The sequence below is a fragment of the Leptosomus discolor genome, chromosome 3, assembly GCF_034619465.1.
Source record: "Leptosomus discolor isolate bLepDis1 chromosome 3, bLepDis1.hap2, whole genome shotgun sequence".
Classification (NCBI taxonomy): Eukaryota; Metazoa; Chordata; class Aves; order Leptosomiformes; family Leptosomidae; genus Leptosomus; species Leptosomus discolor.
In genome coordinates, this window is record NC_141393.1 from 26,443,761 (window position 1) to 26,469,723 (window position 25,963).

At 41.3% G+C, this 25,963-nt stretch overlaps 1 protein-coding gene across 1 annotated transcript in view; it reads right to left on the bottom strand.

The window, feature by feature from the left end:
- The window catches only part of TTLL5 (tubulin tyrosine ligase like 5), a 130,355-nt gene that overhangs the window by 90,875 nt on the left and 13,517 nt on the right, over positions 1–25,963 (bottom strand). The window contains exons 9-17 of the mRNA XM_086463174.1: positions 20,524–20,625; positions 20,305–20,396; positions 18,134–18,241; positions 9,049–9,130; positions 7,398–7,459; positions 6,554–6,645; positions 3,981–4,022; positions 768–881; positions 301–392 (exon numbers count right to left, since the gene is read on the bottom strand). Coding sequence (XP_086319300.1) covers positions 301–392; positions 768–881; positions 3,981–4,022; positions 6,554–6,645; positions 7,398–7,459; positions 9,049–9,130; positions 18,134–18,241; positions 20,305–20,396; positions 20,524–20,625 — 786 coding nt within the window. The remainder of the gene's footprint in view (positions 1–300; positions 393–767; positions 882–3,980; positions 4,023–6,553; positions 6,646–7,397; positions 7,460–9,048; positions 9,131–18,133; positions 18,242–20,304; positions 20,397–20,523; positions 20,626–25,963) is intronic.

Sequence of the window (25,963 nt, forward strand, 5' to 3'; positions counted from 1 at the left end):
TAGCAGGGATGGATTATCTGAAGTGAAGACATTTTTATTCTGACTAAAAAGCAGCATCAGAAACAATGCTTGATAGCCTTCCATGAGGTGTCATTAGGCAAAGCAGCAGCAGTTAAAAACAAAGATTCAGAAAAAAAGCATCCTCAACACTAAAATAAACTCTACCAAAAACCCTCAGTATGGTTTTAGGGTTTATTCCAATTGCTAAGCTGGGTGATTTACATATACCTAACACAGAATATCTCTCAGCACAGAGCATCAGTGCAACACTGAGCCAGCCTACTGGATTCTTATTCTTACCCATAAAGGTCCCATGTTAATGGGGTAGGGAATATCCGGATGAAGCCTCCTCTCCGTTCATTCTCCTCCCTCACTCGACGAAGAACTTTTATCTTAGAACGAAAAGAGGAAAAAAAAAAAAAAGCCAGCAAAATAGACCCAATGAAAAATAAACCCTACAAAAATCTCTGAGTTTCAGAGGACAAGACTATTACTGCTGTCACGGGAGCGGGCTGGGTACATATGATATCCTAAAGTAATTTTATCTTGCGTTTAAATTCTGAAGGACTCACTGCTGGGAGCACATACATATGCCTGGCATGACTGAGGGCAAGGGCAGTACCAGCAGCAAAACTCAGCAGTTCTGTTCCAAAAATTGTACTTCTGTCATGTTTTTCATACACATGCACATGCTTTTTGCTGAGCAAATAACCCCACATATTGCATGAAAGCCAAGGTAAAGAAAAGATATTTAATGGCCTACTTACCTCCTCCATGGAGAGACCTAGCACAGAGCTGCCTTGCCTTCCTGTTGCTTTTTCCCTGCCTGAGGGCATTGGGGTTTTAATTTCAGCATCACTGGCAGACAGAGGACGGGTACGCTGTAGAGACAGTGTGAAAAGAGATTGTTCCTTTTTCCTCTCTCAACTTACTTTTTTTAAAAAAAGAAAAAAAAAAAAAAGTTACATTCAGATTCCAGGACCCCCTTCCCAGCAGAATCCACACTCCAGAGCACTACAGCCAGAATTCACAATTCCATACTCTAGCTGTTGAAAAGTGCACACCCCAGCAGGCACTGTGAATATTCATATTCCTAGTCATTAGCAGAGTAGGACTCACAATTCAGGCATCAGCACCAGTATTTACACCCCTTGCCCCTTCCAGAAAAACATGAGGCATACCCAAAAGCACCAAAGCCAGGATTTCATGCAGAAAAATCTTCACCCAAGGGGCACTAGAGCCAGCATTCACGCTCACAGGCCCAAATGCACTTGGATTCACACTGCAATGGTACCAGAACCACAATTCTCTGTTCCAGTTGTGTTGCTACACTAGAAGAACAGAACTGTAATTCACTGAGGAGAGAAAGTTGCAGGGAAAGAGGGAAAAATTCAGTTCACCACCTGTTATTCTTTTGTTACTATACTGCTGGATCTCAGCTTGCTACTTAACGGATAGATGCTGTATACATACGCAGATACATCCTGCAAACTTGCATACATATGCAAATTTAAAAAATAAGAAAAGAAATAATTTGCAGACAGTCTCTCCAAGATCATTCTTAATCTGATGGGTAGTCATGATCAATTCTAACAAAGGACAGGAATTCAAAGTGTCTTCAAATTAGCAGGATTATGAAATATCAAAATCCCAGCAAGACAGAAATCTTTGAACGTGTTCTCAAGCACATTTTAATTGGTCTTAGGCCCAGTTCAGACAAGCTACCTCTAAAAACAGTATTGAAAGAGTCTAGCTGAGAAGGTCTCATGTCTTTATACAAAATTCAAATTTTCTTTTAGCACTATACTGAGCAAAGAATGCACAGAGAGCCTTCTTAATCTAGAAAGAAGAGAAAAACATGACAGAAACCTTAAGATGGATAAGCCCAGGGGAATATCCCATACTGCTCAGATACAAATAAAACTCATGGCAAGACCAGGTTCTATCTTTATTTGTAAGGACTATTGGAATTTAATTCCATTCTCTCTGTTTCATTAGAAACTGTAAGTGCCTATTCAGAATCTGCAGATGAAGCAATTGCAAAAGCAACAGGCATTGCACTAGAATGGGTTACACCGCAGTGACTGGCACAGAAAGATCCAAAGAGAAAACAGACATGGCAGGTGCCAGCTGAAACATTTTCTTAAGCCTAATGAAAACAGATTAAATAAAACAAGAGAAAATGAGACAATCTGGATGAGAAGGTAGGAGACAAGCATTTGCAGAAGAAATAATCTTGTCAGTAGTCAAACAGGTTTGCTTGGTGCTGTAGATTGTATTAATTTGAAAGGCTTTTAGTCTTTCTTCCTACACTTTCCTCCATTTCAAAAGCACAGCTCAACAGCTTTGCCTAATAACTTCCTGTAAAATCTCCTGGTAGGTAACTTCCTCTTAAAAAACATTTCCTGACAATACTATAACAATCATCATGTAAGAACTGCTGCTCAAAGAGAATAATACACAAAAGTTTTCATCCTATCAGATGATCTCCTTTACTAAGGAAATACTTCAATGAAATCATCTCCGTTGTCTCAATACAAAGGAGATTATTTCATTGATTACAAACAGAAAACATATGCCTATGCATTGGCTGCTCTGGCTCCTACAGCTAGTGGAGCTCTGACTCCTACCTGAGAATAAACTACACTACTGTCAAAATGGTAGAGGAAAACTAACTTTACTGAACTTCCTGCACAAACACCTTCTTCAGTGTTTCACTGCAGAATTCTCTCTGGCTGTAGCACAGAAATGTCTCCAACTTCACAAAGACGCTGTTTCCTCTTTGACCCACTTTATCTTTAAAAGTATAGATAAATCCAACCACTTTGTTTTATCTCCGAATTCTGCAAGCATCTCTGTTTCCCAAGTCATGATTCTAATTATATTACGCACTGACAGCAGTTGGCACAAAGATCCTTCCTATTCTCTATGAAACCTCATTTTTCAATAAGACTCTTTTCTCTTAGCCTCAGCTAAACTTACACAGAATGACACAAATGGCAGTGCACAGAATGAATTAGGCTCTCAAGACGACTCCATTTGTCCTACCTTCCTTCCTGCTGGGAAACTTCAAAAAAAAGTGAGAATCATCACTATTATGTTCATGCAGGAAGCCCAACAGCAAAATAAAAAAGCCTACCATGTTCCCACCCAGCCAGGTGCTTAAAACTGTAAACTAACATTGGTTCGTCCATATGGCATGCAAGGAGCGTGCTAAATGTGACATTTAGAAAGGAGGATCAGTCTGACTTACACTAACTATAGTTCTACATTTTTCCATTATCTTTAAGAAATGCTTCTTACCTCTGTATCTACTGTGACCCACTTCACACTCAAATTTTTGCAGTTCCCTTCAGATGACTGTCTCACAGAAAATAATTACTTCTATTCTGGGGCCACCTGGATTTTGTCAATACATATTCACCTGTGCTATCCTTTTCATTCAGATTTATTCCATCCCCTGTAGTACACAAGACAAAAATTCCTCCTTCTCCTTCCTTTTAGTGTGACACTCCTATTTGCTGCTGCTTTCACCAGCTCTTCCTTTGTTTGCACGCGTTCCTTTTCAATGCCCTACCAAATCCAGAACACTATGCTGCCACTGTCTTCATTTGACCATCAGTGACAACTTTATCTTTAAACATCTATATCAAATTTCTTTAAAATGCAGTTCAGAAATACTTGTACACTTCAAAATTGAGGGATTTGACCCAGCTGACCTTGACTCTCAGCACACCTCATCTATTCTTTTTTTAAGCTGCTAGAACTGATGTAAATGTTTTTCCAACATTTGCTCTTGCCACATGGAAACCTATGGTACACCTGTACCTATCCATCTCCTCTTTTCCTGTTGACTCTCCCCACCTCAGGCTACTTAGCTGCAAAATATATTTTGGCACCAATTGCACCAAAAGTATTGTACAAGGTAACGTTTGAAATTGCATGCCTTATATCGGTGAAGGGAGCTGAAGGGTACTTACCAATCTGGTGTTTGCTGTTTGTGACTGCACAGACACAGGACGCTGCAAGAGACACACAGAAAATAAAACCCATGTGTTCTCCAAGACACTATCATCCCTGCCCGAGTTGCAGAGGAGTGGTAAGTAACCTCAAGCAAAAGGGTATAACCAAAGTCCAGAGACAGAGCTAACAGCCTCTGTCATCTCAGTTCAGATCTTCCTCATATCCTCCACGAATGTACCTTGTCCCCATTCCAAATGCAGCACTATTCCTAACCTCAGATGTGCTCAGCTATGCAGAATGCATCTGGACACATAATTTTCAAAGGCACACAAAAAAGAGCTCTGCAGAATGGATGAACGAACTCAACTCTCATGACCAAAATTCATATTTTTGTAAGATAAGAGTTACCCAGAGGAAAATATTTAATAGCTATGTATTAAAGAGAAACAGATGCTGTCAAGTGGAATTGTTCATAAAACAGAGGGAGTAAAAAAAAATAAAAATTGAAAAATCCTGAAATTCCAGAAGCCATTTCATTTAAATACCTCAACAATATTCCAGTTCTTGTGGAGAAACAAGATGCTATTTAACATTCCAAAACAGGTGTAGAAACATCATCAGAATGTCAAAAAGTACCCTGTATTACTTACCTGGCATCAGGCCTACAAGCAAACTACCAGTTTAATGACATGGGTAGGTTCAAAAGAAAACTATTATCATAGAGGCTTAATTTTTCTTGCCTTTGGTGGTATTCAGGCTGCCTTCCTCCTCTCCAATGCTTAAGAGGAGCAAATGGTGTAAGAAGGATTCTCAAGAGACCTATCTATTATTTCTAGCTGTACTACTGCCAAGTTCTTCTCTACAGTTGGTCTATACAAAACAGGTTGAGGTCCCTTTATTGCTTATGATTAATTGAAAGAGCTCCAACCCAAATCAACAATAAGTTACAAAGGAAGCAGCTAAACTGTTCATTTCCCTAGGGGGAGAAATGCTCAGAGAGTCAAACCAAAGAAATTGCACAAGGAACTTGCAGTCCAGTCTGCTGAAATTCAAAAAACAGAGTAACTATCTCATGACAAAGAACGCCAAGATCAGCATTTCTTTCCCAAGAAGCAGCTTTTACAATGATTAAAGGTGACCTGTATGAACAATCAAAACTTAAGACACCATGAAGGAGTTAAGAAAAACAAGAGAGGTTCAAAGTATCCTTTACAACTGAGAATGGGAACAGAAGTATCAATGATTAAACAATCTGAGATAAAAAGCATTCAGCAAAGAGCAGGCCAAAATATCCTTGACCCATGGAAAGATCTACACACCTATTTAGCCATGGGATTTCCATTTAGGTACTTAAGAAAAACATGCTATAAAACTTTATCACTGGATTAGAAGCCCGTTCCTGGTAAATATAGGTAAGGGGGGCACCTGTCCCAAAAGATAATTTAATCCCATCTCATAATCACTGCTCTGTCCGATGAATCTTTGCACATTTCAACTGTCCAGGCCTTACACTTATTTGTGGTTTTTTAAGCAAAATAAGTTTAAAGTCTCTTTAAAACTCAGTGCTTCCCAACAGCTCAATTTTCAGAGACTGTCTTGTATAATTTTTTTCAGATAAAAGACATCAGGATCTGGTCACATTACTTTAAGAGAGAAGGTTACTTCTTCTGGAATGGTTCCTAATTTATCTGATGTACCTTTCATCTGCCACAAAGAGCACCTTTACGGTCAGAGGTAACTGTTCAAAACCCTATCTGTTAAATTTGCCTTAGAAGCTTTGGACTCAGTCGCACATCCTATAGATACTCAAATCTCACCTTACCAGCTACTCACCTCTCTCCCAGTGACTCAAGACTCCAAGTTTTACAAGAAGCAAAATGTTGCAATTTCTGTGAGTTTTCCCTATACCAAGATGGACTGTGTATTGGTAATCTGTCACTGAATAAATACAACTTTTTATTTCCCAATTGCACTTGAGCTACGTAGCCATTTTGCAAGTCCCTCACATGGAGCATACGCATCAGCTGCGGAGAGTATCAGGATACACTGCCTATTTGCCTGAGGAGAAATGCATTTGAAAGTCCAAACGACATAGGGTATCTCCCCGCCTTTTGCAAGTGCTCCACTTCCACAGATATTTATGACATTCATCTTGTAGCCAAAAAGACATAGAGAACAACTGCCCTTCAGCATTATGGTGCTAGGAAAGCGCTATCTCAGCAGAAGAGGTAACGGACAGTGACAGCAAGCCACATGAGGTCTCATTCCAGGACCCACGGGAAAGGAAGGGAGAGATTCCAGGAGTGAATGGGAAAGAAGCCTTAAATTTCAAATGCAAAAAGGTCTTTCTGCCTAGAAAGAGGTCTTGGAGAAATTCATAAAGCTCCAGGGTTCTGGAAGCTTGTCGCCCACAACAGAACAAAAGTGTCTGAACAGCCCATAGCTCAGATGTATCCCAAGTCTCTTCTGTAGTTATGCTAGAAATCCAGGTAACCTTACTCACTCACTGGCGCTCTCACCTGTGAGTCAAATTCAATGAGAATGATGTTCCTGCTATCCTCCTCAGTTCTGGCTTGTTGAAGTCACTTACCTGCAGCTTCTGGTATGGATTTCTCCTGACAGATTCAGATGAATGATAAATGGCCCGGCTTGACCGCTGTCCTGGATCCTGACACACAAAGCCTAGGGGCATCAGGAGCCACATGAGAACTTTAAGACAGGCAAACCCTGAAATATAAACCTAGCCTTCCTGTTAATGTTCTCAGTTCATACTGAGATCTTCCAGTCCCTGTCCAAGGACCAAAAAGAATGCTTTTCTTTTTTACACCTTGCTTTGTTTAATCCCAAATGGTATATTACGCTACATTTTTTTTACTAAAACTTGAACTTGCTTCAAAACCAAGTACTTAAATCAGTCAGATTAATACTGAATAGCAGCACAGAGATAGGCTCCATTTCTTAAACAGCTGAGCAGGCTACCTGAATACAATTCTGCCTCTTCTAGTATTAGGGGTAAGTTGCACCAAGATGTACTAGGGATGCATAAAAGGTGCTGTGCGCTAGACAATCATGCAGCTTTCACAATCATGACTCCACTTCTAAGATAGCCTAACCCGAGCCCACACATTCAACCTAAAAAAAAAAAAATGCATGAATACTGATTCTGAGAGCTAAATAGAAGTCACCTGCTAAAGAGAAAGAGCACTGTCTTCAACTAATAAACTTGGGACTCTTAATACCACATAAGCATCATAAACAGCCAGACTATTCTGAAGCTGAAATGTTCACATATAACTTCCCAGTACTAAATACAGTTGCTCTCCTTCACTAGAGTTCTTCTCTGTAATACTCATCTAATAACATAAAGCTCATAAGTCTACCTTTTCTTGGTCTTAAATGAGGGAAAGGTTGAAGGAGCTTTTTGTTACACTCACCTACAAGAGTGAACATATCTGAGAGCATGCTAGCTTTGATCTTCAGGTCCAAAGGAGCATCACTATCCCCACATGCAACAAAGGACAATAGGAATTAATTATTTGTCTGGCATTAAATGAGAGGAATGCATCAATATCCAAGATATCTTCCAATATAGTTTCTTTGTATTGGTCCTTAACACAGAAACAATCAACATGGGAGGAAAATTAGGTGATTTTCACACACATGGGTAAAGACAAAACAGCAACAGATTAATCTGTTTCTGTTTATCCTTTTTCACAGCTTTGGTCTTTTAATGCAGCAACATACAGCCTTGTTTAGCTCTGCTTAGCTAAAAATATTTTCTTTGAATGTATCTATGCTACGTTTCATAGAATAGACAGAGGTTGCTGTCGTAGAATTCTTAAAAACCACGATTATCTATGCCTCTTCCACATAAAATCATAACATCAGATTGGTTAGTTCTAATGGATGGGAATAAATTATTAGGGAAGGTGATAGATATAAAGAGATCAGACAGCAGGGACAGATGAAAAGCATCCATAATTTTATCCAGCTGGGGGGGGGGTCGGGCGGAGATCAATGAATACAGTTCAGATCAGACACGCAAATTTTGATTCCTTGGGAACAGAGAAATCAGCCATGTTCTACAGCACAGTGACAGATGCCAACAGCTTGGACAAAGAAAACTGCAATTATAACAAAGTAGAGCAAAGGATGCAGATGGGAGTTAAGAGTTTTAAGTAGTAAAGGATGCAAATAATTCAGTGTGTATGTATATGAGCACAAACCCCCAAACCAAGAAATTAAATGTTGTGGAAACACTCCGGTTGCATCTGAAAACAAAATGAGTACTATGGAAGTTAGGGTTATGAACAGTGTGTGAAAAGACTTCTATTCAGGATAAAGAAGGAAAAAAAACCCACCAATAACAATCATCAAGAGGAAGGTCAGACTGATGGTCTGACTATTCCAGGAACATGTGACTTAAAGCTTATTTATACTGTCATAACTGAAGTGTTACTCACAGTACTACAAAAGTGTATTGTGCATCTGTGCTCCTGTAAAGTTAAGCAGTAGTCCAGAAAACACACATAGTTGGAGATCTACAACAATAAATCCTCAAGGTTCATTTGAGTATGAAGGTCAGCATAAGTGTCAAGATAACACTCGTTCTTTAGATTTTAGCTAAAGAGTACTAGACCAAAAGTTGAGCCCAAGCATACATCTATGTACTCAAGTCAAGCATAATGCCTGAACTCTGCTTGGACTCCAGAATCTTAAAGTTTCTACTCAGCAAGCAGATTGAAACCCCACACAATAGTCTGGAGAGTAAACCCCATACAATAGTCTGGAGAGTTTCAAAATTTGTCTAGATGGGAGATTATGAAGTGTTAACAATGATGACTGACTGTGGAGGAGAAATAATTAAAAAGAAAATGGAATCCCAACTGGGTTCTTTCAAAACCTACTGCTGCAATGAGTTTGTTTATGCTAAGGGAAAAGCAAAGGACTATCCTCTCTGCCAGCTAGTAGTGGAACAAATACTCTGCAGGCATCATGAAATCATGCCCTCCTAGGACCACAAGTTTCAAGGACAATCATCTCCAGCAACTGTCCCAGCCTCATATTAAACTGGGAATCACTTACCAGGCCAATGATGGGGATAGGTTCACTTCCAAGAGCCAGGGCTTGAGAGTGTCATCAATAAGGACATCAAAACCATATAGCTCTAAAAACACAGACAACACTGTAAGTTTACCTTACTGCCACTTCAAACATTCAGGAAAGGTCCAACACGAGTCTCTATCAGGTCATTTCTATCTATACAATTTATGTTAAATCCAGTGAACTCTCTAGGGCTGAACAAATAATAGCATTCCACAAGTGGGAAATTTCACTTCGTCAGAATCAAGATTAAATATATTCTGTTTGGGGGGGAAAGAGGGAAGCAGAAAACGAGTCTTAGGAAAGTATTATATGGAAAAATAAACTCTTTGCTGTCCACAAACTGCAGTTCATGCAGAACTCTACTACTTGTTTTCACATAGAATTGACACAAGCAGAGCAGGTCCAATCTACTTTTTCCATTGGATCCTGGAAACAACAGAACTTCATTCTCCTTTTCACTTTTTAATCCCTATATTCATTGTTCCAGTCCACTACAGAAAAACTTGCTTCTTTCAAGCACCAGCTTCTTTTCAATTATTCCTGTACAGTTTTCTGCAACATCCCCACAGGAGTACAAGTCATCTCTTCTGCAGCTCCATCTACATGGACAACCTCCCATAACTCTCTATCTTATTGACAGCTTGCCATTTTGCAGCAAACCACTATAGAGATATTTTTTCCCTTAGTTTCTAAAACATTCATAACATATTACATCTGCTAAATGTGTTCTGCTCTACACAGATCAGATTGAAGCCAGCTTCTCATTCCAAGACTGATTTTACTATTTCATTCTATACACACGTTCTCTCCAGTTTGGAAAGAGTTGCAAGAAGGATGCTACACAAGGACAGCTGTAAATCAGAAGTTGGCGTTAATGCAATTCCCTCTTCCCGCATTAAGAAATACAGTTAATGATCAGGGCAACTTATGCACATTTTTTTCAAAACACCACAGAACAGGGTATTGGCAGAGAAGAAGGATTTCCATGGAATTAACCAGTTCCCTAGCGCCTGGAGTGAAAGCAGGAGAATCTCTTTGCCGTACTGCTTTCCTTAAATTCTGGCCTTGGCCTTTCGTCGCCTGCCTGACATTGATGCTGGCTTCAGGGAACCGGACTGCTTGACAAGATCTTCCTATGCAGACAGCTGTGCAAAAGCTCATGTAGCTTATAACGGGACGTTAATGAGCTGGGGGGGGGGACTTGGAAGAGGAGGAAATGGCAGCAGAGTGAGTATTGCCTGCTCACTTTTCTAGACTGTGTAGCCAGACATTAAGTGGGAAGCAAAACAGCAGAGAGTTAAGGAGTTGGTTCACTCTAAAGAAATGAGGCTGAATCTACATTTGGCTCTCTTGCTCCCCAGACGGGAAAGGCTGCAGTAGAGGGAAAAGGAGGAGGTGGGGATTGTAAGTGTAAACATTAGCAAAGCATTTTAACCAGGAGAAACTTCTGATGATTTTAATACATTATTTCAAAATACAGTCTCAGGTTTGGTGAAGACCTGTGACTCTCAAAGGCATAGCAAACTCCAGTGGACAGGCAGCTCACACACGAGGCAGAGAAGCAATGAGTGGGCCTGTGGCAGCTGCTGATCTGCGACCTCCCAATCCCAGTCAGGAAGCAGAGCATTTTGTTTTGACTACTGAGGCTGTTGCTTCTTTTGCTGCTGACCATTCCCTCCCTCTGCCCCTCAAAGGACCTTTGCTAGTATTTTGGCTCCTCTGACTTCGTCCTCTTCTCCCACACTTTTCTCCCTTCCAAACCACTTGCTCGTTAAACCTCCCTCTTTCCCACCCAGTTACTTACTCCATCCACTTTTGCAAATACATATGGGAAACCTCTTGACCTTAGCTAGCCCTGATCATGCTGCAGGCGCTTTACACTCCTTTCCCTTGTGTCTGCCTTATTAGGACAATAAGCTCTTTGGGGTATCCCTGTTGACTCCATTCCACTGTTAGACACAGACATCTAATGCCATCTGCAATGCCTTAGGGTCTCCTCAGAAGACTCCACTGCTGCTCCATAATGCCCCAAGTCTCATGTATTCTAGGTCATACCTACAACGCCTAGACAGGTGTCCCTGTCACCTCAGGGCATCAGGAGCTATGCAATATCCATTTTCTGGCAGCAGAATCAAGCCTCACAGGTTCCCCCACAGGGCTTAGCACAAAGGGGTTCTCATGTCTGCCTGGGATACTAGGGCACAAACAGGAGACAAATTACCTGTGGTTTCAATTATCCTAGACATATCCTCTTGGCACTCTGCCACATTTGGAAAACGTACTACCTAGATTAAACACAGAAGTATCCTTTCTACTGTTTTACATTTGTAAAAATAAATACATAGGCAGCACAAAGATGTACAGTCCCACGAGCACAGCAAGATCAGAAGTATATCCTCCGCAATTACCAACTTAAGTAAGACCGCCATTTCCCTCCATAGAGAGAGTAAAGAAAACAGAATGACTGAAAGAGAAACACATGCCTCAGGCTGTGGCAATGGTAGGTTTATGACAACCGACCTTGCACCACTGTTGTTATTAAGGGAAGAATAGAAGAAACTAAGATAACAAGTTTCCACAGTGCCTTCCCTTGCCCCCCCCTCCTCTTGCCACTACAACGCACAAAACCACATTTGACTCTCACAGTTTGCTAAAGAGATTGGAATTATATCAGGAGGTACCAGCTGTTGCCAAGACTGAGCAAGAACAGCATCTCCCCTCCGACCCCCACAGAGAAGTCACTGCTGATCGAGTTTCCCATCCTCCCAAGAGAAGGGTTAGCTTCAGACTAACTAAAGCCTAACAGCCAGAGATTTCTTTTGTTTTGCCAATGTCATTACTTAAGACTAAGAAGGAAGGCTAGAAACGTGGTCTCAAGCTTTTTGGTTCTGGTAAACTACCACGTATTCCAAGTTTGGCTTATCATCCTGTCAAAGACAGGATTTGCTGTGCTCTGTAAGTCTAGAAACTAAGTCACAAGTGACAGCCTGGTAGCGCAAGCAATGTTTTCCTGATTTTGCATAGAATGAATAAGCTCAGTTCCTAGAGGGTCACTGTTATTCCGGTCTTTGTTTTCAGCTTGTTCACTGGGGAAAAAGAAAAAGCTTTACTGCAAAATACATATTCTGCAATTGAATGGAGGCAACCTGAGGTTATGAAAGGACACATATACACTGAAAAAAAGAGCTGCATAGTATGCAACTCTTCTGCTTTTGCAATAAAAAACAATCATCTCATTTTAAGCAGGAGCATATTTACAGACATTCCTAATGAAAGGAACCACACCTGTGCCAGTGAAATTCAAGTCTTCCCTTCTTCCTTCCTACTTTTTCTGTGCTTCACATAAAGGTATCCTGCAGATCATGCTTATAGACAACATGTATCAAGGAGCTTCAGTTAGAAAAGATAACTGTGCTACAATTTCATCCAAAGGAGCAACCAGTCAGTGCAAGGGAGAAAAACTTCTAAGAGTATAGTGATGGACGTACTGCGTTGTCGTACATATTGCCAAACTTGAGGCTTCAGAGACTACATAATATTTTGTAGATGAACTCCATCGCTTTATCCGTCAATGAACTCTATCACTTTATCTAGTGACGGTACAGTACCTGCTTCAAATCTGGTAGAACACATTTTCACAGCTATGAGGATATGAACAAATCCACATCTTGGGGGCTATCACAGTCAGGTCCCAAATCATTCCTGTTACTTTACAAGAGGCCAGCATAACAGTTTAGGCTTTCATAAGCAAAAGGCCACACTGTGTCACATCAAGCAATAGAACAGAAGACTCTGGACACCAAAGGCTTTGGGGGAAGTACTGGTGCTGTAATCTCATGCAGGTATTTGCCTTGCACTCCAAATAATAAAGCTTAACTCCCTTTTTTAGGGAACTTTATTTTAATAGAGAAAGGCTTTATCTCTCAGTGCTATTACAGGAAAGGACCCAGCAACAGGGGACAGAATTATTCCACATGTTGATGTTCTTGTCTACTTCACGAGATGCAGCCTGCACCTGCCAGAGTTTGTCATACTAGTTCATTCAAATACATAGTTACCTCGCTGAGGGGCATTTTCTCCACAATAAGCAACAAGAGAGAGTCCATCACTTTAAGATTACTTCTCAACCTTTTTTTCCTTCTACTGAAGCCTGGAGGACACTTAGTCACATTCCCAATAAAAAGTGGATTAATTTCAGGGTGCCTACATAGAATCATAGACTATCTTGAGTTGGAAGGGACCCATAAGGATCATCAAGTCCAACTCCCTGCTTCTTGCAGGACTACCTAAAACTAAATCATATGGCTAAGAGAATCATCCAGACTCTCCTTGAACTCTGACAGGCCTGGTGCCCTGACCACTTCCCCGGGGAGCCTGTTCCAGTGACCAACCACCCTCTCTGTGAAGAGTCTTTTCCTAATGTCCCATCTGAACTTGCCCAACACGGCTTCATTCCATTTCCTTGTGTCCTATCACTGGTCATCAGAAAGAGAAGATCCACACCTACCCCTCCACTGCCCCCCTTAGGAAGCTGTAGACTGCAATGAGGTTACCCCTCAGCCTTCTCCAAGCTGAACAAGCCAAGTGACCTCAGCTGCTCCTCCTAAGTCTTGCCCTTGAGACCTTTCACCATCTTGGTTGCCCTCCTGCATAAACCACTACTTTCTTTGAAGAGAAGATTACAGTTGAGCTCATTACCTGTACCAAAACTAGGCTCAGAATCATCCTTCTGCTTTAAAGTCAGAAAAGCTAATAAGGCCACCTTCAAGGCTAACATCAAAGAACAGGAGTCTTGGTGCAAATTGGGCTACCTTCATAATCCTCATCCTACAGAGTCAATAAGTTATCACCCATGAAGGAGAAAGTCCTTCAACCCAGAGTGTGAGATCATACTGAGTGAAGAGGTTAACATCCCAATAACCACCTTTGGACATCACTTAACTTCCCTTATGGGAAGTGGACACAAGTCCACTGATAATAAATTGACAATGCTGGTCATTTTGGCTGTTTTTTGAAAGACTTATTTCTTCCTAGGTCTGCCCCAGCACCCCGAGAAAGAAAATTGTGCTACCAAGCTGAGAACAGCTTCCTAAAGAAACCAGAAAGCTTCTGCAGCAACAAGGATCCTGACTTTCAACAATCACCTAGGTACAATTTAGAGCTATGAATTGACAAGTAAGGAAAACAGTGCAGGGACAGACCCCTACTCCTACAGGAGCTATCACTAGAAGACCTGTCCCTTGCACTTGTTTTACCCTTCAGGCTCAGCTGACAGTTTGTTAAATTCTGAAGATATAGTTACATTACAAACCTACCTTGGCACACTGATCATCAAAAGACCTGTCCTGAAAGGTACAGGGCTCCTGAATCTGATGGTAGCCAGAGGACTCTCAGGACAACCTTTTTCAGATTCAAAATGGCATCTTGACATACTGGCTTTAAAGCAGTGTCTGACAGTAAAGGTATAAAAATAGAACCAATTAAGCTTTGCAAAAAAAAGTTAAGTGTAGGGAATACCTGTTCTGCTTTTCCCTGACATGTCATCTATGAAACCAGAAATATAGATACAAAGATATAGGATATATGTATGTTATTTGCATGGCTGACCTAAGTCTCTAAGCAGGGACTCACTTATACTCATGTCAAGCAAGTCTGCACAGAAATTTCTTAAGAATCTCAAATTTTTAGTGTTCCATAAAAATTTATTATGAAGCAGGCCAACACTGTTCAATGCTATAAAAGGCTACCATTCCCCCAAACAGGTCAACTGCTACTACTAAGAAATTTAAATGCTCATGAAGAACAGCAACATCAATGATTGAGAACTGGTGATTAGATACCAATGAAGACTTTTTTAAGCATTTAGCTCCAGGTCAGCACCACTCAAGTAGTACAATAATTTACTGTTTGCTTTATACCATCTTAACGTAGACGTGATTAGAAGCATAAGCCTGACCAACTCAGCCTTAGGACACAGGAGCAGCTAAGTAAGAAACTCACTGCTTTGGTGGGATCAACATGCCTATTATCCTATCCTGTCCTGCCTTCTTGATTGCAGAAGAGCTCAACAGTGTCATTACTGGGTTGAACAGAGCTGGGACTTAAACAGGGGACTTAAATCTATTGCTTCTTCAGGCTCACGTTTCAGTGAGTGCAAAAAACACTGCTACACTGGATGCTGGCAAAAATATATGCTCCACCTAGTCGCCTTCATCTCATCCCCTACTAAATCATCCTACACAAAGATTTTTTCAAACAGTCTGAAAGCAGGCCTCACTGCCTTTTCTAGCCTACCCAGAAGTGCTTACTCCAGGAGGGAAAACAATGCAGTCTTTAATTGGCTTGAGCATATGTATCCCTATCATACCTCCTGCTCCTACACTGAGACGTCACATCCCTCAAATTCAGTGCAAAACCCAGTTTCTGTTAAAGAATGCTGCAGAAACAACCAACACCACCACTGGTGAACAGCTTCAGGCAGTGCAGTGGTTCAGAGTCCTGCAGCACGCCCTCCTCTGGAGCTACTGGTTAAGACAATTTTTACTTGCAGCTTAATTATGCATGAGGAATTATTAGCTAATCATAAAGAACAAAATAGAGGCTTGAGATTACATTGTTAATAACAATACATGAACAAGGCTGCAACACAATTATGTAGTACTTACACTACTTTCTGTGATGTACTTCACAGGAACAAAACTACTGAGCATCCCAAGTCCTCTGAGAACTGATTATTACTAGAATGCAGTAAACAGCTCACATGACATGGCCAAAAGGGGACTCACTACAATCTTTCCACAAGTTGTCACCAGCACTCCGCTTTGACACTAGAAAAAGAATCATCCTGACCTACCACTCTCACTTTCTAGACAAGCATGGGTAGCTGGAACCATACAGACTGTCTTACCAGTCTTATTTTAGAATATGAAGAAGCCATGAATCGAGACTCTTCCCTTAAGTCTAGAAAACAAGTCTATTACATTAAAAAAAAATATTTACTTGAGAAAGGAATGAAGGACCACATCAGTGCTAAACTGTTACAGAAATAAAGAGGGCAACCCAACCTAGACAAAGTACTTGTGATTTAATTTTTAGCAAGAAAGTGGCAATTGTGCTGAAGTCCTATTCCCTAGAACAGCATTACAAAGACTAGAGTAGAACACACATTAAGTTAGTCATATTTTTCTAGAAGCTTTCCAAACAAGGCCTACCTCTGTAACTGAATCTCAGATTCAGGTTTGTGAAGTCTGAGATATTTTTCAAATTATCAGTCTTTCTCAGGACACACATGCAGTTTCATTGTTCACAGCCCAGAATGAAAAAAAAAGGCTCTTGGGAGCCTCTGCATGCTGCGTTGAAATCTTCATTCTCAGTTTTCTCCCTCATGTTAACAGCTATGAACTCAGCCATTCCAAAATTTTCCAGCTAGAAAAACTGTCTTTTTTACAACAGGGTTAAAAGTGGCACAACCAAAGAGTGTCAGAACAAGACACATGGATGAAGAATGAACCATACAACATGACAAGGGCAGTTCAAATCCTTGGGACAAGGACCACCACTTAATTGTGGGGGAAGGTGGCAGAAAGTACTGAGCTCTGGAAATGCCTCAGGCTCCCTAGGGAAGCAGTGTGGCTCCTACTTAAGCTCTCTTTCCTGGGAAGCTCTTAATTTATGTTTACACTGAAATAAATGGAACAAAACAGTTTATTTGTGGGGGAGCATCTGAGAGGGTGGTTAGTGCAGCCCTGGGGAGGCAGCAGGAAGTGGGATAACCTCAGAGCCAGGCCCAGCAGAAAGTACACGAGGAACATTAGTTTCCACATACACAGCTCAGAGGAATCTAGAGACACAACTGAGGGAGGAAAAGGGAGAAGCCAAAAAAAAAAAAAAAAAAAGAGGCAGTGAAAAGTTTTGTGTTGTGCTTTTCTTTTAATCCAGTTGATATTTCTGGAATAGCTGATAAACTGCTACTTCACTAAAACTATTATCTAACTCATAATTCCCCATGTGTGCCAAGGTTCTCTACCTTTGAACACAGGCATCAGAGTCAGTCAGAAGAAGCTAAGGCCAGAGAGTTAGCTAGCTTGGCAGGTAACTAAACAGCACATCAGCCATGGCTTCTCCTTGATTCTTGACTATCTCATCATCCCCGAATATCCAAAGATGACAGCATTTACGTTAGTGTTGAAAGCTGCAGAATCGTCAATACCCAAGTGCAACGCAAGAACCACACAAATGGATTTGCCTGTCACAGCTTGTTTAAATGTAAGTCCTAATACCTAAACACAGGATAGCTTAAGCCAAGCTTGGTCTTTTATTTAAGCACTGACTGAGACTAATTCTAGACTCATTTCCCCTGCTCTGAGACTCCATCTTTGTGCGTGTATCCACATGAGCAAAGGGCTGCTAAGAGCAGAAGGAGGCCTCTTTAGGGAAGGTTGGGAAGCAGCCACTGGAAAGCAGGAGAAGGCACACTGTGGTACCAGCCGCTGCTTTCTGGACCTCATCCCAGCATCTGCTGGCAGCAAGTTCTCAAAACCCTTTGCCAGAACATAGCTCTGCATCCAGCTTCTGCCAGAAATAGGCTTTGACGCCACCATGCGGTACTCTCACACAAGCACAAGCCCAGAAGCTACCACCTTCATTCCAGGCACTGCATTACACATTCCTTCACAGTCCTCAGATGCATGTAGGACAATAATTCAGAACTACATTGGGCTAGATGGCTCAATAGAAAATATTACATGCTATAAAGGGATGTTTAATCATCCACAGCCATCCTTTGCAAGGGCACTAGTGGGTCAGTAACTTTCCAGCAGTTCCCCAGTTCCCTTTCAAGTCCCTTTTGATCATCCCATTTTCTAGTATGAGATTCTAATGAATTGCACAGGGGCAACTTTGATTCAATGTCCCCTGCCCTCACACATGCCTATACTGAGAAAAACAAACAGTATCTGGCCTCCTTGCAACAGGGAATGAACATTGCTCTGTAGATTTAGAAAGTTGGAAGTTTCAAACAGTACTCAACAGCCAATCAACAAAGATGCCCCCCCCAGTGCCTTACCAAAGCAGCTGCCACGATGTGACAGAAAAGTTTTGCAAGCTGTGGCAATGGCCAGCTCAGCAGAAACTACAGTCTTGATAATCAGGTCCTCCACGTTGGCCATCAGTGCTGCAAGGAGTGGAGAAGGAAAAAAAAAAAAAAAAAAAAAAGAAGTAGATTGAGAAGTAGCACGCAATACCTAGGAAAGCATGAGAATATGCATATGGACAGATACCTTTGTGAATCAAAGCACGTGAGAGCCTACAGATGACAAAGCAATGATGTTTGGAAATCCATGCAAGCATAAGTATATAGATAAATGGGTAGGTATCTTAGTGCAAAAATACTCACAAATGAGAATGATAAAAGTGAGCATATGTACAGTGCAAGTAAGCAGAAACATGTGGCAAGTATATCAGCACAAGTCAGCTGGAGTCTGATCACCGCCCACTCAGTATTAGGAAGGATTAAACAAGAGTGGGTTAGTGAGATAAGCCTATAAACTACAGAGAATAAGCCATAGCCACTGAGACATAAAAATTTTTCTTGTTGACTTTTATGAGATAACTGTCTTGAGATGTTGCACCTTCCTCTAAAGCAGCTGTTCCTATAGCATGATTCACAAATCATTTCAAACTGGTATGACTGGTGACAGCTCCCAGTCCTGCTGACCTACAGATAATCTGCAGTTTCAGTAAGGAATCTCTCTCCAGCTCCTGTATGAGCCTGTAAACAGAGCTCAAGAACAGGAATCTGAGCTGACAGAGGGAGCAAAAGACAAGAAAAGATGCACATTAGATGTAGACCTGGATTCTACATTGGGCTTGCGATGAGTCATGCAATAGAAATAACACCACACTTAGTTTCTGTTTTCAAGGACAAGCAATAGAAAACCGAGGGGAGGAGGTAGTGAACAAACACCAGAATCCTAGTCCGAAAACTTGGTAGGGATGATAGAACAGCCTTCCCCACCCCTCAAAGGAAGCACAAGCAAACACACAAGACCTCCAGAAAACCCACACAGACATTTGGCAATTCCTGTCCCAAAGAACATCTAGTACAAACCACTCGACTAGAGTTTGATTTAGGCCTACAATTACTATTTCTCCTGTTCAGATGATGGCATGCAGGGACTTGAATAATTAGAGAGAAGCATGCAAATAAATTCAGATATGAACTTCTGTGACAGAAGACGACTAAGTGGATGCAACACAGCATGGGAATATTTAAGTGCACAAACATCCCAGAGCACAAAAATCTTGCCAGCCCAGACAAGGCCAGCAGTTTCCAGACAGCATTCTGCCTCCCTATGACCAGAACCAGATGCATCAGAGAAAGGTGCAAGAAGCCTTATAACAGAGTTAGAGAAATTGCATTACTCATCAGGTTACTAATAATTAAGACTGCATGTTTTATACTTTAGGTTGAGGTGGGGTGTGGAAATCTATCAATATAAATAACTATATGTACACAGCTTATGGAAAACATATGGTGCAAGCCATGCACGCATATGATAGGGAAAAAGTCTACTTCCACCTGAAAGCCAGATTCAAACTCGTTCCTCCAACACCTAAGTGTTCCCTGGCAATATTTGCAATATGGGCATAGCTGCTATCAGTAGTGTTATTGATGCCTCAGTATCACAGGTAATTTATCCCTTAAAGGATCTACCTGGATTCTGCTCTGCAGATGCATTTACTCCCAGCAGACCTGGCAAAGGTGTGGAAGAGGGAGCTGTTTTATATGAAACACAGACTGAAATGAAAACACCCAGCAAAAACCTGAGCCATGGAAAGATGACACCACATCCAAGAGTCACTCAAACTGGCACAGTTCTCCAGAGGCTGGTCACTCATCAGACTGAACAGGCCATGGGAGCAGTAGAGGGAGGGAAGCTTTTAGAACGAATGGAATGACCTTAAGAAATGGGAAATGTAGGTAAAAATATTAAGAAACATGCCCTGAGAAAGTCTCAGAATATTATTTGCAAAAGGGAAGGGGCAGGCCTCATCTCTGGGGACAGAGAATAAATGCACAGCTCTAGTGAGTAAGCTGTAAGGAACAATGCTTCCCTCCACACTGCTCTGGTGCTAAATGGGACTCACTGGGGCTCTTCCCTGACTTCTTAAGATTCGCACTGGTGAGATGATTAAGATCCAACACAGAAATAAAAAAACAAGATCTGTACTGACCTGCAGTATCTTTCCCCTCTTGTTTTAAGTACCTCAGCATTGCACTCATGCTCCACTTGTTTCCATAATCCTCTACTTCAGGATCATCACAGCTAAAAACAATCGAAAGAAACAAGTTGACATCCCTGGTCTACCTCTATGGACTTGGACCAGCCTTAGATCAACTTAGGTAAATTTACCCAACCTCTAGAGATCAAGTTCCATTTTCCAGCCAAGTACCTGACGTAATCTCCACTCTTCTTGTTGACACTGTAGTTGGTCAGATGCATGAACTGGTTTTTAATGTTCTTGGATGCCTGATCATACCTCACTGTTGCAAACCTGCAAAGAGGGATAAAGATTCACAGTATTTCTTGAACAAGTGATTCACAGTATTTCTTGAACAAGTGACACAGTTGCTAAATATGACTTAATACATGGACAACTCAAACAAGAGCTACAGAGAGAATGCAAGTAAATTAGACGTCATCAAACGCAACCTCTCCTCACAAACAATACAAATTATTCTCAAGGGCCTCATCCAGGTGCATTTAGTCTTTTTCAGTGTTTTAGAGCAGGGAGCTCCATTTGTCCTCCTGGGAGTTTTCACAGCCTAGTAGTGTGCACACCATACTAGGCACATTTTTTCTCAACTGCTTAGATTTGTGGCATTCTGGCCAACCCTCAGGCATTCTGGACAAACAGGCCACTTTGCCTTACACAGTTAGTGTCACAGTCCCTTCAATTCCACAACAGGACCTCCATGAAGAGATCCACTGTCCTTGGAAATGTACACATTCAGAGCAAGTATACTACATATGCATACCACAGTCAGTATTTCCTGAAGTCTCATACAAGGACAGCTCAGTTCTTGTGTACTCCAAGGATGCCTTAGGAAAGGCTGAGGGTGGGAACAGATTTCTATCACCACACAGCCTACAACTGCCAATCCTCTTTCTCAAGGCACATCCAGGAAGCCAGGTACAACCTGCAGGCCAGACCAATTTGTCCAAGGCAGCATCTGTTCCAAGGTGCTGTCACTCTCAGGGACTACACAGTCCTTCTAGATCTCAAAGACATCACCTAGCTGTGTACAAGGAAAGGGACTGCAGCAAAGATGGCGATCAGGACCAAGACACTACTACAAGCTTATCTAGTCTCTGTATGAGCCCCATTATGGCCAACAATACCACAGTTAAATCAGCCTGTTTATTACGGGTAACCTCCTAATTAAAAGGCATTACCTGAACTGTAACCAAGTACCCCATCACCACTCCCTTAGCCATGCATTTCCATCACAGATGCTTGTGTTGAAACGAATCAAAGAATTGATCTAACCGAAAAATAGATCAGGACTTTGGTCTGCAGGTGTTTGAGGGATTTGTTTTGTTTTGTGTTGAGGGGGAGACAGAGGGAACAGGATGTGAAAGGAAAAAGGGTGCAGACGGACAAAGGTAGATCAGCTCCCTGATCAGCTACAAAGTTGTATATTGATAGGATCACACACACACCCCCTGCCTCCCTCCAGTGGCAACACAGACTTAAGCTATCCACACTCTCTTTCCTCAGCTATCCACTTTAATTTTACCTGCACAATACCAGCACAAGAGTGTCTGTCCGGTTCAGCAAGCCATCTAAAACTGTCTTTTTTGCTAAGCTACTCATCAAATCAGATCAGATCACTGCATGGGTACAGAAATGCTCGCGGTGACACAATACAGTGGACACCATGAGCCCCTGAATAAGCACAGGAATACAGCACAAAATTGCACTGAAGCACATTAAACAGTAATCTTATCAATAGCACACCTCTTATCAATAGCACACCTCTTATCAATAGCACACCTCTCTTAGTTGCACGATCAGCCTTTGAGGATCGAAGGACGCACGGCAGCTGAAAGCTCATTACCTGCTCAGTTGCACACTCCAGCCACTCTACTTGATATGCTCCACAAATTATGTAGCCACAGGCAAGTCAGATCACTTCACAGATCTGACTGAACAGCCACTTGAGCAAATACAGAAAGATACCAATTAACTTTCAACCTGATGCAGGTACACCCTCTGTCAGACATAACAAAGGAGAGCATTAAGATGCAGAGTCAGGACAGAAAGAGAGCAGTGACTCCATTTTAGGAGCAGGTCACAAAACAACTTTAAAAAAAAATAAAAATCAAACATTAAGCAGAGCATAATGCTATTCGTGGTGACATCTGCAAAATCCTACATCCAGACAAGGACATGCCATCAAATTAAATATAATGTAATAGAATAGTTCCAGTTGGAAGGGACCTACAACAATCATCTAGTCCAACTGCAATCATTTTCATATTCTGCATGTAATCAACTCCTGTTTCAACATATATTTTATGCCTCAGACTTTGGAAAAAATAAATAAAACAAAAGATAGAGGGCAGAATCCAGGGCATCTGGTTGGCAGAATGATCAGTATAAGCCGCTGCATACCACCACAGCTCATAACAGCAAGCATGTTCCAGTTCAAAAAACCAAACCAAACAAAAAAAAAAAAAAAAAAGAGAGAAAAAACACCTTCTTCACTCTGACCATCCTCCTATACCACAGTAGCTTAAGACGCCAATGTCTCAAGAGGCAGAGGGGAGTAAGAAAGGGTAAAGGGGAAGCTGGACATATGATATCTGAAGCAGCCCTGGCAAGAGGGAAAGTAAGTACCAAGGAAAGCAGGGATAGTTGCAAGAAAAGGAGAGTAGATTTGGGTGAAGCCTCAAAGCAGGAAGAGGGAGGCAGTGCTCAAGAAAAATGGAAGAGGGAGAGAGGAAGGGGAATTTAGAGCATCTGGCCGTGCAACAAAGCTAATCCATAAAAGAATGCATCCCCACTTTGCTTTATTAATAGTCATCTCTCTCCATCCATCCCCTATTAGCTTCCATACTTGATAAAAGGTGAACTATACAAAGACATCTAACAAGTTACACAAAGATAAAAATTCTTCCTTTAGAAGGAGCTACCAGGAAAAAAAAAAATAAATCTAATTTCTCAGTGAAAACAAAGCCAGTGCTGCCCTCACTTGGTAGCCATTTTGATAGATATATATCTCTCTTCACAAGAACTATACCAGCAAATCCATGAAGATGCTCATCAGATTAAACCTATCCTTAAATACACAGGTGGGAGCAGGGGGGGACCCAAGCCAACAAGCCTCCATGATGTAATTAACTCTAAGCAGCAAGGTTAAAAAAAAGTGAAAAATATTTTGCACCATGTTTTTCTGAGCTTTAACGACATGAAGTCAGAACAGCTGGCAAAAGAAGAGTTTGGAAGTTTGGATCCTGTTTCCACATATTTCCACAGCTTAAAGTATTTTAATTTCTTTTCAGTTTAACTGTAAGGTTCCTGGATTTAGCACTTCTGTTCTGAAAATAGTGACAACAGCTCTATCATGTATTTTGTTCTTTATTATTATTTTATCTCCACCTTAACAACTATTTATTGACAGCATACTGAAAGCATTTCTTGGTAATACACTTTCAGCCAGACCCTGGAAGATACTGAGAACAAGCAGCAAGCTATTTCATGTCATGGCTCCCTCAATACTTTGAAGCAGAGGGCAATTAGGTTCACCATGCTTAGCAGCTGATTTTTTAATTATGCATATATTCAGAAATATGAAGATATGAACCCCTGGCAGATGTAGACAATACTTTTAAATGACAGCATTTCTTTACCTTGCAAACGCTTGCATTAGCTTCCTTCTATAGAGATTGTCCTTAATAATTAAGTGCTCTGAGCTTGATGCCCAGATTGCCATGGGAACTGCTATTCAGAAGGGATTTCAATGTGTTCTAGAGCTCTCAGTACATAAACTTTCTCTTCTACTAGGATGCTATCCTCTTAAGGGATACCATGGGCCAGTTCAGCAATGCATCAAGAAAAATACAAAACATTAAATGACACAAATTGACCACCACAAAAAAAACAGGCTTTAAACAGTCAAATCAAATGCCAGCTTAATGCATTCTCCAAGAGCTGGTTTGACAGCCTTACTAGCCCCATGCTAAGTGCAAGTCTCCAAATGGAAAATCCAAGTTATTTCTAGAATCTCTATCAATAGCCTCTGGATGCTGGCTATTGCCAGTCTTGTAGTTGTTATCTGTCACCAGAGTGGCCCACACCCCTTACACTGTGTCTTGCACTTGCTTGGGATGGAAAAATGTTACTAGCACTGAAATACCAGTTAGTTACCTTCAGTACTCCACAGTTCTACAGCTTTTCATACTATACTTCACTGTACCTTTCTTCCCCTGTAGTAAGAAGGCTACTCACCCACCACACTTGTTCTCTCCAGGAAACACAAAAGACTTGCATGCAACAATGTCTTGCTTCAACAGAAATTTACAGGTTATTTCAGGAGACACTAAGGTCATAGGAACAGGCCTTACAGTAAGAGTGGAAAGTAGGAAAACTTCAACAATTGTAAGTGTTCTAGGTGTTAATCTGAGATTAGAACAAACTCTTGAGAAATCTTACAATCTTTTAGAGGATGATTGCATTTCAGGGCCCCCTCCTTTCCCATTTTTTTGAGGGGGCCCCGCTCTTCTTCCAACTTCATTTCCAGGGCCCTGCTCTTCTTCCCTGATTTCATTTCGCGGCCCGGGTCTTTTTCTAAATAAACTTCATAGAACTGCACTTTTTACTGTTTAATTCTGGGGCCTGATCTCTTTCCGACTTCTTTCCAGGTCCCTGCTCTCTTTTGAAACAAATTCAGGGCCCCCATTCTTTTTCCAAATAAATTTAGTGGCCCTGGGCTTCTTCTGATTTCATTCTGGGACCCACAGTTTTTCCGACATCATTTCAGGGTCCACAGTTTTTCCAAATAATTTTCAGACCCTGCTCTCCTTCCAACTTTATTACAGGTCCCCATTCTTTTTCTGAATAAATTTCATTTGGGGCCCCTGCTCTTCTTCCAACTTCTTTCCGGGGGCCCTGCTCCAGAAGTCCAATACATGACTCTGCTGACCTAAGGCCCATCCCTACTAAATACAGGTTATTCCACGGGGAGTGGGCTGGAAATTGCTGTAAAAGGAACCTACTCAACATCAGCACTTCCTAAGTTCTACTCAATATTATTTTAGGGGTTAAACAAAAAAAAGCTTTTGGGTCAATATCTTCCTGAAAAATTGCATTGAACAATAGAGACTACTTCGGCTAGGGCAAACCAGTTACTCAGTACTTCTGGCACAAATCAAGCAACGATAGCTGAAGGCTTTGTTACACACCTTTAGGTACATACCCTTCATATCTCCTTTAAAGGAAACTTTTTCTTCCCTCTTCCACATGGAAAGTGAAATGCAAGTTACCCATGCTGGATCCATAATCCCTTTCTTCTCCTCAGTGCTGAAGCCTCAAATTCCACTCTAGATCATGTCATGACAAGTCTAGCTGTGCCAAGCAAAACTAGGCCTAAGGAGGTATTTAGTCTCATCACAAATGTGTATTATACCAGTCTGTGTAAGATCATTTACATCTTACAGTTTCCCATTAGCACTCCTTTTCTGGAAGTGGTCACCAACTTTACTGAAACAGTCAGGTTCCTCTTCTACTTGGAATACACAAAGCGTAACATTGGAGGGGAACATTACCTTTCAGACAGGCTAAGAAAAAGCGACAAAGAAAACGAAGAGAACAACGCAGAAGGGGTCAC